The following is a 14,284-nucleotide window of genomic DNA, read 5'->3' on the forward strand; positions in this document are numbered from 1 at the left end:
TGGTGCAGTGAACAATAGAGTTATTGCTTAGTTGAAGTCTATATCATCTAGAGTTAGTTGGTGTAGTGGGCAACAGAGTTATTGCTTCGTTGTCTTGTAATAGAGTTATTACAAAGCGGATGAATTACGAGTTTAATTCTTGAGCAAGAAGGTTTCCATGTAACCATCATGTGTTCTTTACTTTATGTTTCGTTGTTGTTTGCTTTCTGTTCTTGGTAGTTCTCAGTCAAGGACCTGGTCCTTTGACTATTGGTGGGTTCACACAAGCCAACAATATAAACATGCACTTAAAATTGAAATGTTAATGTGTTTCTAAAATTGTGAAACTATAGGTATTGCAGTGTTTGCTCAGGGCTAGCAATGTCTAGCGCACAGCCAGCCACGGGGCGCCTGGGAACCTAACTCTATACTGGCTACCTGGGAAAGAGCTACCTGCCTACACTATCAAGACAACATGACATACATACAATCTCGAAATTTGTTTTCCGAATTTGAACAAACAATTAAAGGAAGAACAAAAATACATCAAGTGAAGATACATTGTGTATACACCTGGAGAAGAAGGAGACCAAAAAGGGAAAGCTGAAAAAACAAGATTCTACAAAGCCTACAGTGCTTTCCTATTATTTTGGAAGGAGGAAAAGACCGAACGCCTCTGCTTCTTCGGTTTAGTTCCAAAAATGAATGATCTTAATGGAATTGTTCCGCCCGCTGAGTTATTAACTTGTTGATTTACAGCAGCAAGTCCATACTTTTTCTCTAACTTTGTTACTGTTTTTTCGACATCTACTTGAAGTGTAGTTATATGATCAACACCGGCTTCAAGTTCCTTTTTAACCTTTTTGTTCTCTTGGTTCATGTTCAAGACTTCACCTTGGAATTTTGCAGCTTGATGACTACTGAATCTTATCTCGTCTTCTTCAACTCCTTCCTTTAAAGCTTTCGTGATCTCCTCTTGAATTCTGCACAATGTCGAGGACCTACGTTTCATTTCATCTTTGAAAGGGATACTTTGTTCTAACCATACTGCTAGCTCATTCTGGATTTCCCTCATGTGTTTATATATAGGCCTGATTTCTGATTTCATGTCTTCTTTAGTACTATTGCTTTCTGCGACTTCTTTTTCTCTTAATTTCGATATTTCATTCTGTAAATCTTGGACTGTTGTCTTAAATTTTTGGATCTGATGAAATATTGAGCTGAATCTTAACCAGAACCCCAAGTTTTCGTCTAGTATTGCATCAATTTCCATCCGAAACTTTTCCTCAATTGGCGAGGGAGATGTATGTTCATCGATCATAGTATTATCTTGATCCGTACGATTATTTTTGTCCTCTGTATCAGCCACATCCTCGGATTTTTTAAAGCTTTGATCATCTGAAGGATCGGATGCTTGCTGTTTCTCTAACTCCAATGCTTTGCTTTCAGCAATATTATCTCTTTGAAGAACGATTAATTTCCCACGTAGACTGTTTATCTCTTCGTCTCTCTTTGCAATAGCACTTCTAAGCTCTCTCATTTGCAATGTGACTTCGAATTCGGTGTCCCTATCCTTCTTCTCCTTGTCACTTAGCTTCTTCTTGACATCCTTATAATTCCTTAGAACTGTGGTATATTCTGCTAAGAGAGTTTTTTCCCTATCTTCTAACCTACTTGACAACAGCTCCTGCCAGTTAGGCTCATCGCCCTTCTCCTCATCTTCGTGTGATAGTACCTCATGATTTGAGACTTTCTCATCAACTTCTTCAACTTGTGTTGGTTCCAAAAGTTTGGAATTGGAACGACTATTTGTGGTTTCTATAACTTCCCTTTCTTTATTACTAACAATTTTGCTAGGAGATTCTTCTTTTCCAACTTCTTGATCTTCTGTTTTCGAGATATTTAAGTTTTTGGGACCTTCACTTGCATTTTGATGAACTTCCTGTTTTCTTGGCTCTTCTTGAGACTTGACTATAACAACGGTTTCCTCTTCGTCTTGGACAACCTCATCCGGTTTCACACTACTCAATTTCTCAGCTAAACAGTTGAGACTCGTACGAGCTGTGGTAAAGTAAGTCTGAAAGCTACTGTTTTGATACTCAACATCTTTGTTAAGGTTTTGGATACAATGCAACTTGTCCTCCATATCCATCACACTTATTTTGAGATTCTGTTTATTGTCGCCTGTCAACGGTTCCTTGTCATCTTCCAAAACATGAATTTGTGATTGGAGGTCATCGCCTTCTGATCTTAATCTGTCAATTAGAACAGTTTGAGCTGAAACAGCTGTTTCTAGGCTGACTACTTCACTCACGAGCTCATCGATTTTCTCTGCTAGTTGTGTCACCGTTAGTGATGCCATCGAGCTCGCATCAAATTGCTCCTTAATCTTGTCCTGCAATGATTCAATCTCTTTGCTCAATTCTTGGCTTAAGCTCTGAGAATCAGCTGCTGCTGTAGCTGCATTATCTTTTTCATCTGGCTTTGTTTCATCAATTTGATCACCAAGGTGCTTATGCTTGAAAGACTTCAGTTTCTTACTAGCATCTTCAATTTTTTCGACTTCTTTCATCGCGTCTCTTGTCGATCTTTCTTGTTTCTCCTGGAGCTGAGCTAATGTTTCTTGACATGATTTTAGTGCTGCTTCAGCCATCAATGTACGCGCATCATTATCATCAATCACACGTCCCTCGCCAAATTCATCCTCTAATTTACATATCTTTTGTTGCTTTTCCATGATTTGGCTTTCAATTCCCTTGTACTTCGAAAGACCAGATTCATAAGAACTCTTTACAAACTCTTTCACAGTCTGCAAAGCCAAAATATCTTTTTGAAGCTTGTCGATCTCTTCAAGAGCTTCGTTTTTTTGCAAACCGGATTTTGGAACATTTTTACTTGCATCTATCTTTTTGGATGATTTCTTGCTTTGTAACTTCTTTGAAGCTGATGTTATAAGTCCCTTCAACTGTTTTATTGGAGCTTTTGGAACCTTCGGAACGTTTGATCCACTTGATGTGGGAATTTGTGGAGTATATTTTGGAGCTTTAGGGGCACCATATTCGTTCTCCTCCTCCATTGCTAGTTGTATTTGTTCCGGGAAAACAGCAGCAATAGTGTTGTTGGCAGCCTGCAATTCCTTCGATAAATGATCATATCGTTCAGCCAAAGATCGATAAGCACGATAAGATTCTTCCACAAAGTTTATCAGCTCTGGCCTTTTCTTGTAGTACATTTCAGCCCTTTTAGCAAATGAATCTCCATCCTCTTCAATGAGCTTAACCACACTCTCTACCTTCTCTTGCATATCTATTATGCCATAAAAACATATCAGAATTGTTTTTATATACTCAACAAGAGAAACACACTATATTTTAGCAAGGAGATAACATAACAAACTATATTAGCAAGAGAAAGCATATAAAACTTTGAAACCATAAGAATGTGCAATCTAATCATTTTAAGAAACCCTCCAAAAATGGAACAAAATCATGCCTTTGTACTTTTTTTATAATGATGGTGTTCAAGTCAGTTTGCACGCATAAATATTATTTTGTTAGTTACTTGTTACCTTTCACCAACATAAGTACCAAGTGACTCTGCTTTGACTCCTATTTTGTATTGTGTTGTATTTGTCACAAAATGCTATAACATATACAATAACAACGACCACCTCAATCACAAACAAATTAAGATAGGTCGATTATATAAATCTTGACTGACAGATGCTATAGAACATATGGAATATATTTAACATCACATATCTTCTCTGTTTTTAAAAAAATAAATTTATGCCTTTTTCCTTAATGTTGATCAAAAACTTTTCATGTAAATGTTTTGTACCTTGAAGGCTTTGTTCAAGCCATTTGGATTGTTTGGTCCTAATGTGGCTAGCTGCCCACCATGAATATGCATTACTTGCTGCTCTTTGTAACATCTTGTTATTTCTTGATCCTTCCTCTTTTCCACAATATATTATCAAGAGGAAGAGATATTAATTTATTATTATTTTTAAAAAAAAAAAAGGAAAATGCAAAATAAATTAAAACTCAAAATTTCATCTTGTCAATTCTTGATTGTTCCTCTTTTTTCCACAAAGCAAATATTTTAACAAGAGGAAGAGCTTTAAACAAGAAAACAAAAACTCAAAATTTCATCTTGATCCTTCTTCTTTTTCCACACAAAAAAAATAAACAATATCTTATGAAGAGGAATGATTTCAACTTATGAGAAAACAAAAACTCAAGAAAAAAATAAATAGAACAAAATAAACTCAAGATTTTTCGTTAGGAACTTCAATGAGAATATGATATATATGCTTAATTATAAGTTTAAGGTTGAGAGCTCATTTCGCCCCCAAAATTGAGTGTTGGGCCCTTCCCTCTCTCTCAATCGACAAAAATATAGTCAATTTGCTAATCTATGTATAAAGTTGCATACATTGGTCACGTAAAAATAAAGTCTATAACACTTATATGGTTATTACGTGTTGTTTCATAATGTATGATATTATATTATATTGTGTTATATTTATATCGTATTGTATTATTTTTTTATGAATATAACGTTTGAATATAATATATTATTTTTCGATCGTTACATGATGTTGCACATCAATAATTTCAAGGATAAATTTATAAGAAAAGTAAGGTACATGATAAAGAAAGATAGGGTAAAAGAAAAAAATATATAATTATTAAATAATAAATAAATATAAAATAGGAGGAAAAAAAGATAACACAATACCCTTGTTGCGAACAAAAATATCCTTGTTACTTTCACTTAAATTTTATTGTTAGGAAGAAGTTGTGAAAAAAAATACCCTCATTGTTACTGTCACTTAAATTTTATTTTCAGGGTGAAGTTGTGAACAAAAATACTCTCATCATTACTATTGCATATTATATTTTGTTCTTTTTACACACTGCCAACAATCAAAATTTTCTTTGCTTTTGCCATTGGATACACATTGGCTAGAGTCATCAAGGGAGTTCAAAGTCGAAAAATTATATTATAAAGTAAGAAAAAAGTATTTTTTATATAAACATCCAACTTATGAATCCTATTGATACAAGGAAAAGATGTAGTGACAAAGATTATTCAAAAATTCCCTTGTTAAACTTTTGGCGCTACATTATATACACGAAGGACGAATATGCCTTACCCTAAGCTATGTCACGAGACACCGTTTCATCGACTTTTTTAACTATACATGTATAAATGCCGATGCTGGCCACCTCTCTCAAAAAATCTTGTGTATGACATTGTTAATAGGGTAAAGCTAACACATCCTATACAACAACTTTTCTTATGCAAGTTTGATGATAGAAAATCCTCACAATGTCTTACAATGATGTACTTGTTCGTATCTATCATATGTTAATAACAATATTTCTCTTGATCTGCCTCCATAAACATTAGAGTTGTTAATATGGGTTAGGATAGGCAGGCGACCCATTTTAATGACCTTGAAATAGCTAGCACAACCCAATCCTAAGCAAGTTGTGGGCCAGGCCAACCCATTTTTTTAAAAAAATATTTTTATAATTTTAATATTAAAATGCTAATAATTATTTATAACACAATAATACATGATGTTGCTACTTAGTAACCAAGTCTCAAATCACGGGTTGAGATGGGTCAGTCCATATTGACAACTCTAACTAAGAACTTTTAAAAGGTCAATCAAGAAAAAAATTTCATTCACTGGCAGTAATTTGGTCATTTGATTTTTACCATATAACCAAAAGAACACTCTTTACAGTGATTCATTTCAGTGGTTCAAGAAAACTGCTAAACAAAGTAAGATATCTCTGGCCTAAGATGCTTTCTGTACAATGGTACTAGTACCAGATTGTAACACATTCCACAAGATCAGTGATTTTCGTATCGTAAAAAGTATTAGCCTTCTATGTTAAATGTATAGGCACGAACAATAACGTAATGTCAACAAAGATCCATAGGGTTCCCACAGCTATGGATTAGGTAATCTTTAAACCTGGCACATGCAAACGGGAGAAGGATACGTATACACTGATTGTTTGGGTTTGTGAAGTCTGATCTGCCCTTGTCTGTTCTTGTGCCCTTCCACAACTGTCTTTTGGAACTCTGCCCAATTCAGAGTTTTATTCAGAAAAAGCTGGCCTAAGAAGGCCATGTTAGGCCTTATTGTCTTCAGATTATAGCATGTACGATGTCCCACCTGTTGATTGCAAGTTGATTAGCCGCATTATATGTGATTCAAACAAATCTGAAACAAGATTTGGTTCTTGGATACAAAGTTCAATTGGATCTGATCTACATGATAACCAAACAGATTTTAGTCTTTGCAACGAAAAGGAAAACCACTACACATGCCTAGGCCTAATATTACGACAACAATAACAACATACCCAGTATAATCCCACAAGTGGGGTGTGAGGAGGGTAAAGTGTACGTAGACCTTACCCCTATCTCGTAGAGATAGATAAGTTGTTTTTGATAGACTCTCGGCTCAAGTAATGCATTCAAAGCAATTTGAAAAAGAGAATACATAACTGAAAATAGTAACAACAATGAAATAAAGCGCTAGGGGAAACATAATATGATAACTGAAGCAATGAAAGCAACATGTAATACTAAAATTGAAGAATACCATAATAGGAGTGTAATAATAGCAATATTGATAAGGGGTTTCGAGAACACTCAACTACCTAATAACCTTCTACCCTAATCCTCGACCTCCACATATGTCATGTCCTTTGTAAGTTGCAGGTTTTCCATGTTATGTCTAATCACCTTGCCCCAAGACTTCTTCAGCCTACCTCTACCCCTCCTTATACCCACTATAGTCAACCTCTCACACCTCCTCCTGGGCATCTGTGTATCTTCTCTTCATACGCCCGAACCATCTTAGTTTCGCCTCTCTCATCTTGTCCCCCATGCAAGCCACTCTCGCCTTATGCCGAATAACTTTATTCCTGATCCTGTGATCCCATCTCTCCTACATGCCTAGGCCTAATATTATGATGTAAATTCTAGAGTGCAATATAGAAGCTAAATTGGAACTCAAAACTAGAAGTGCAGGTGATTACCATTGCATTGTGCATATTTCCTGGGGAGGCTGAAATGAAAATATTACTGTGCATGCTGACGTAATAATCAATTGCAGCCAGTAAAGAAGCCTTCCCTTTAATAAGAGCTCTTTCATCAGAAGAGGCAACGCCCTTTTTGTCATCCATCAGGGGAAACAAACTTCTCAGGGTTGAGATCCGGGCTTCCCCACCGTAAACCTGGGAACAATGACATAAAAAGAGTAACTTCAGAAGGCAAAGATACAGGCTTAAGATAATCTTGCACCTAAACGCCAGGCAAGATTTTGAAAAGATATAATCGAGTGGCGACCTTATGGGAGGCAAGATATAATCGAGTGCTATTGTCAAATCCCAAAGCTGCTAGCAGTAATCCAATTTATTCTGGGGTCAACGGGCACCGTCCTTGACTTCTCAACTCTTCATCAGTAAATTGAGAGTTTAGGACCCTTCCCTGCCCAATCACTTGCCTATATTTAGCTAATGCCAGTTTTTCCGCCTTTCCACCACCAAACTCACAGGCTGAATGTGCAGCCATATCCTGTTACGATAACAAGGTTACATTGTGGATCTGTTAAAACCTCCAGAGAGCTTCAGACAGATAATCATTGTAATGCGAAGACCAAAACTTTAACTATAATCCTGTAACTGCTAAAAGAAAGAGTGTTTTACCTTGTCAAAGCGAAGGTGAAGAACAACAAACTTCCCTGCTCCTTGTTCGTTCTTTTCATTAACCTCTCTAAGGTAGTTACTACCAACCATATTGCCTTTGGTAGAAGGATCTCTGAGGCGATTGACAATGACATCTCCAAGATGCCTTATGTGAGGAACAAAGACTAGTGCTTGAAAGTTAACTTTACATCGAAGGTGTTGGAGGTACTTAAGCAAGTTGTCAAATGTCAGCCGGTGAGAAAATGGTGCTATGGCAGCAATACCATAACTGAATCATTCTGAAAAAAACAAGAATGTTACTTTAACGAGCTGACTCCAAACATAGGCAAACCATTTGCCAAGTTGCCCATGCAAGCTTAACATAAGGTCACAATGCAGTTCCTATTAATTAATCAAAGTAACTCACATGAAGGAAATATGCTATCATCTGTTTGTAGGTATTATAAACGAATGTCAGTATATCTAGCTTAACAATAAAACTGCAGTTAGACAGCTTGTGCTAGGGTGTAGAATTTTAGAACTTTTTCTAAAAATTTAAAAGCTCTTTAATACTCACAGGAATCAGATATCATCCTTTTGATCTGTCATCCTAGTGTCGCTACCAATACCAAACAAATTCAGCATAACAACTTTAATAGAAGTATCAATAAAGTGAGCTACCTCTGCAGGACAGACAATACATTGTCCAAATACCAGTTTGTAGAAGCATGAACTGGTGCTGTCTTGATTCTGGTTGGTCGAATAGCAGTTGCATAATACTCTCGTGTGCTCCAAGAGAATTCATCTGGCAGCTCTTTAACTATTGATATATCGTCTTTCAAGGCATTGATGAAATTATCCACATCAAAGATATCCATGAATGTGCTGTAAGAAGAGGCAGATAACTTGTATTATGCACAAGTTGACCCCGAAGCCACCGTTATTTGAAAAAGACCTTGTAATATGTAACTGAAAAATGAAACTCAATAATCAATGTAGCAATATATTACAGAGACCTCGAATCTTGCCAAGCAGGATTCACTTCCAAATAAGGGATCACAAGTGTAGCATTCAGAATCTTGGCAACAACAACTGCATCACAGATCTTGTTCACGAAATACACATGTCAGTAATCATCTCACAACAGCTTGTTAAGTAACTTGAGAAATGGCATCCATGGTAAAAACATTCCTATAAAACACATTCATATATGTTGTCCCCGTAAACTATGAAAATTTATGATACGCACCGCCATCCTTTGTTGATTTAACCCTCCATCAAGGAACACTTGAATGTATCCCTCAGATTTTTCAGGTAATGCTGCATGTGTTTAAGTAACAGTAACTTAGAAAATAGGGTGCACGAAAGATCATGTTGGTACTACGAAATGAAAGATTGCTGCACATAGATACTTGAAACAGATAAAAGTAGACGTCTATTCATAGACGGATCATAGACACTCACTAGAGGTTGCGCCAGATTCAGTACACGGTTTCCATCCTTGGAAGGCCAAAGGCATCCAAAGGTCAGACTCTTTTTCAGAGGACTAAATGGAAAAGAAAAGAATAAGATTCTAAGATAGTAAACCAGTCTCTGGAAAACATGAGTAAAGTTTGGAGTAACACATGAATCCTTACGTACAGTTTGGCGTTGTAGAGCATTTCTTAAAAGACGTGAGTGTCCGGGTTTTGGACCATTCCATTCCTGCAGATGCAAATTGAATGACTCGGGAATCAAACTTCTATTTATGCTACAAGCTGAATTGTGAAGTGACAACCAAAAGTTTGTATATGCATGTACAAATTGACTGTATTCTGTTAAAGTTCATTCAGTGCAGATAAGGAATTAGGATAAAAGGGAATCTACTTTTCACATCGGTTGTTTAGTCCAATTTAACCACATCGTCTCTTGCTCTATGGAGTTATGATTTTCAGTTGCTTTATCGTTTACAGAAAATTAGGAGTTCAGTCAAGGAAACCGTGTGACTTATATTTCAACTGATGTATAGCATCATCTAGCTTCATCATCAATAGTTACAAAGACGAATGAAGGTAGTAATCTTTGAACAGTGATAAGAAGTTTTTGTTTGGTGAATCATGTCAATAACTGTAGAAAGAATAACAAACACAGTTTTCTCTTCTCTTGGCTAGAATGGTGCATTTCCAGAAAATTACTAAAATTGACATATGTTGCTCGGACTCTTCAGAAATATCAATGGGTGCGAGTCTGAGCCTCCAAAAATAGTGTATTTTTGGAGGATCCAATATAGGTGCGGCAACATTTTTGGAGAGTTCGAGCAACGTAGAAATTGACTACCATGCACTCTCTAGTTTCAACATCACTAATCCTCCTTCCACTTCCCACTCTACACCTCAAGATAATACGACAAACCAGGCTTATTATAATCCAACCCCTTCAATTGATCCTCCATAGGATCACTCTTTCTCACAATTTTCACTTCAAAGATGGTATTTTCTATGCTTTTCCACATTATCATCCCATCCCCAGGAACCATTTTCTTTAATTCAGACCTCAATGAAGCCAAAAGGTGAAAGGAAAGACAGCATAACTTGAAAGCAACAGCATCACTAAAGATGGCTATATGGTTACTTGCAACAGGAAAAAGAGAAAAACAATGCACAACAACAATAGCATTGTTATGATTTTATCCCAAACATGTAGGTGTCAGCCATAGTAATCCTCAATATCCCTATTTTTTGATTGTGTATAAGTGAAAAATCCCCAAGAATCAGCTAGATTCGAGTTTCAGGGAATAATGAGTCACTCATCTACCTTTCTCCACTTAAAAGTAGAATTTTATCGGTGAAGGGGTCGAACACGTGACATGGGCCTAACATATATAGACCCCACGCTATGCTCTTACCGAAACACCTAGCTCACCAATCCTCTCGTGTCCTATTGATCAGAAGCATCCAACAGCGCCCCACTAAAGCTGCTTATCGGACGGATCGGACGGATAATTTGACTTAACGGTTTGGTCTATTGGATATCGATTTTTAAATTTACTAATTCGCTAGCTAACTTATAAGATATCGGTTGGTTCGGTAATTGATTAGCAATTATCGGACGGTTATCGGACGGTGTATTGGTTATTCTCTAATCTCTATGGTACCTTTTTTTCGATGAACGCACCATACAAAAAAATGACTTCTTTTCACTATTTTAAATACAGTGAGTCACGGGCTTCTTTACGCCTTTATCTCTTTTAAATTTTAGTGTTTTTTTGAGTTTGCTATTAATTTTAGTCCAATCAGATTCTTCCAACATGATTTCGGTAAATTTATATGCATATTGATTAAAAGTTGTAGTTATAGGGGCTTTATAAATATTACAAGTTTTTAAAAAATCATAAGTCGAATTCCACCTAGTCTCAATTTTTTCGGGCATTAATCTCGATCTAAGATTATTTTGCTCGCATTTTCTTTTAAATTCTTTAAGTCTACCTTTTTTATTATTTCCTTGAATAAAACCAACTGCATGCCTAATTTTTTCAATTGTTGGCTCAAAAAAATAAAGTTCATCTTTTACAATTAAATTATATATATGACAACCACATCTAATATGAAAAATATATTCTAAAAGGGAGGGGGGAGCTCAGTTTCAAAAAATTAATAGCAGCAATGTTGCTAGATGCATTATCAAAAGAAATACATAAAACTTTGTGTTGAAGACCATAATATTTTGCAACCATTGATATAGAATCAAAAATAAACTGTGCATTATGATTTCGGTCTTCATCATATTGAAATACTAAAATACGTTTTTGCATAATAAAATTACTATATATCCAATGACAAGTAACAGTTAAATAATCATTTTTATTTATAGCACGACCAAAATCAGAAGTAAGTGAAATTCTACATCGAAGATTTGTTAATAACCAACGTAAATAATATGCATATTGTCTATAAAGTCTCAAAATATCTGATCTACATGTATTTCTAGAAATACCGTTAAACATTGAATTATAAATTGATTGTATATAACGAATAAAAGCATTAGAAGAAGCAAATGAAAAAGGTAGACAACCACAACTATCATTTTCACTATTTCTTCACCGTCACTCATTTTATTATACGTCTCCGCTAATTTTTTGGTCTGTGGGTTTATTCTACCTTGAACTAGTCCAATAGCACTCCCTATTCGTTCTTACCAATCACGATGTTCATTGTCTAGATGTCTAATTAATTGACCCATTCCATCTTTATTACTCCCGGTCTTATGGTCGAATTTTTTTTGACATTCTTTACATTGAACTTTAGTTGTTTCGGCTATGCGTTCAAAATAATGTCATACTAAACTAGTTTTTTTCTTTCTTTTACAGGTTGTGGAGGAAGATTAACAGTTCTCGATTGAGCGTTACCTATATCTACATCAGGACTAGTTAGTGTAACATCCACATCATCATTATTATCTTGTTCTATTTCTACTTCAAATTCATTTGGTTCTTCTATACCGTAAGTTTCTTGATATTCATTTTTATTCATATCATGTGCACCTACACCTATTTCTCCAAATTCACTAGGTGGTGCTTCAGGCATACGAAAATAATTTCTACTTGTATTACCTCTATTAGAAGCACTTTTTTTCTTACTACCACTACTTCCGCCGGGACACAAATTTTTAATATTTTTACCTACATTTTTTAATCTATTCATTATGCAAATTAAATTAATAAAAATTATAAACACAAAAATTAAATATTTAAATATATTAGAATTAATTTACTAAATAAAAGCAAGAGAAGGAACGATTATACCAAATTTCCAAAATCAAACAAAGAATTGTTAAATTGATGAAATGTTGAACAATTGAAAGTTGAAAACTACCACTTGATGTTGTTAATTGCAAAAAAAATAAAAGATTGATATCACTTTAAGAGAGAATTGAGAAATTGAGAGAATTAGATGATTGTTGGTGGAAAAAATGATTAAATATTGTAGGTATTTATAGAAATAAAATATCATTTTTGCCAATTTTCAGAAAGTAGCCATTGGGCCCAACAGTATTTTCTGAAAAGTGGCCCAACGGCTATTTTAGAAAATAAAATAAAATAAAATAAAAAATTAATTATACCGGGCCGGTACGGATCGATGGACCGGTGGGCTGGCTACCGATTTCTTAACAAATCGGTCTAACCGGCCCACGCCAAAAATTACATCGGACCAACTCAATTTTTTTGGGGTGGGCCGGTATCCGGTCCGGTCCCAACCGTGCGAGGTCTTTAATGAGACGAAAATCGGATCACCCGGTCCATTTGACACCCTTAATTTCTGGTCTTAATAATTAAGAATGCAACTTTCCTAGATGCCATCCAGGGGGAGTTGATAGTTGTACACGAGTTTGATCGAACCTTATAGATTTTATTCAAATAATGTATTTTTGTTAATAAATTCAATCGAGTTATTATCATTTTTAAATTCAAAATTCATAAAATTGAAATTCTAGTATCGCCTTAGAATTATCATCACACCTTTTATATTCTGAGAACAATCAGTCAAAAGCAAGACAAAGACTAGAATCGATCATCACCACCCATCTATCTAGCTAGTTGGTGGAGAATGGACCAAATTAAGAGACAAACATCTACTCTTTTCCTATTAAGATCCCTATTTTTTTTCTACAAATTGAAAATTGAATTATTTTCTTTTGTGATTCCGTATTGTCTATGAGATATTAGTTATTTCTCACCAGCATAAACATCGGAGTTAACTATCCACCTGTTAGGGTTTGATAGATGAAAAGAAATTACTTTTAGGGTGTGTTTGGTATGAAGAAAAATATTTTTCGAAAAATGTCTTTCAATGTTCTCATATTTGGTTGATCAAAATATTTGGATAACATTTTATCTAGGAAAACAAATTTCTTAAAAATAAAGAAAATAACTTCCTTGATGAAAGTAGAGAAAACAAGTTGCATAAGTGACATTTCAAGTTTATTATCTCCTCTCCACCCACCCAACCTCCCAACACTCATCACCCTTTGACCATCCAACCCCCTGCCACCCCCGACCCCCTACTCTCCATTCTTACCCGTCTCCATAACGTTTTGCTAGATAACATATATAAATTCTCTTGAGATAATATTTTCTCGCTTACCTACCAAACACTAGAAAATACGTAAGAGACTCACTTATTTTCCAATAAAATATTTCCTTGAAAATCATTTTTCTTCATACCAAACACACAATGTTTTTACTTCCACTAGGATTTGAACGTGATACATTAATGTTTTTGCTTCCGCTAGAATTTGAACGTGAAACATTTAATGTTTTGCTTCAGATCGCTAGAATTTGAACGTGAAACATTATGATTCTCAATTAATTTATCAATCACTAGGTCACACCCTTGAATACTTGAAAAGTTGACTGGAGTATTCTTACTTTATGGACCAAAATTACTTTGGCTGTTACATTATATAACCAACAAGGCGCTTTGGCTGAGTGGTTAGGGCGTGTGCCATGGTAAATACATGGGGTTTTCCCGTGAGCGTTCGACTCTCTCAGGCGGACTCGGTCTGGTTTTTTCAGCTTCTAGGCAATTATTTATTTATTGACACGTGTTATC

General features: G+C 35.3%; 1 protein-coding gene and 1 pseudogene across 1 annotated transcript; both read right to left on the minus strand.

Annotated features, from left to right (window-relative positions):
• Positions 1–250: 250 nt before the first annotated feature.
• LOC129877352 (kinase-interacting protein 1-like) lies at positions 251–3,913 on the minus strand. The gene is made up of 2 exons (XM_055952851.1): positions 3,820–3,913; positions 251–3,285 (listed from the first exon to the last, which is right to left on the minus strand). The coding sequence occupies exons 1-2, from the start codon at positions 3,911–3,913 to the stop codon at positions 608–610; spliced, it is 2,772 nt and encodes a 923-aa protein (XP_055808826.1). The 3' UTR covers positions 251–607.
• A 2,055-nt stretch (positions 3,914–5,968) lies between these two features.
• LOC129873201 (O-fucosyltransferase 39-like) lies at positions 5,969–10,212 on the minus strand (annotated as a pseudogene).
• Positions 10,213–14,284: the final 4,072 nt, after the last annotated feature.

Source organism: Solanum dulcamara, chromosome 2 (genome assembly GCF_947179165.1).
Source record: "Solanum dulcamara chromosome 2, daSolDulc1.2, whole genome shotgun sequence".
Classification (NCBI taxonomy): domain Eukaryota; kingdom Viridiplantae; phylum Streptophyta; class Magnoliopsida; order Solanales; family Solanaceae; genus Solanum; species Solanum dulcamara.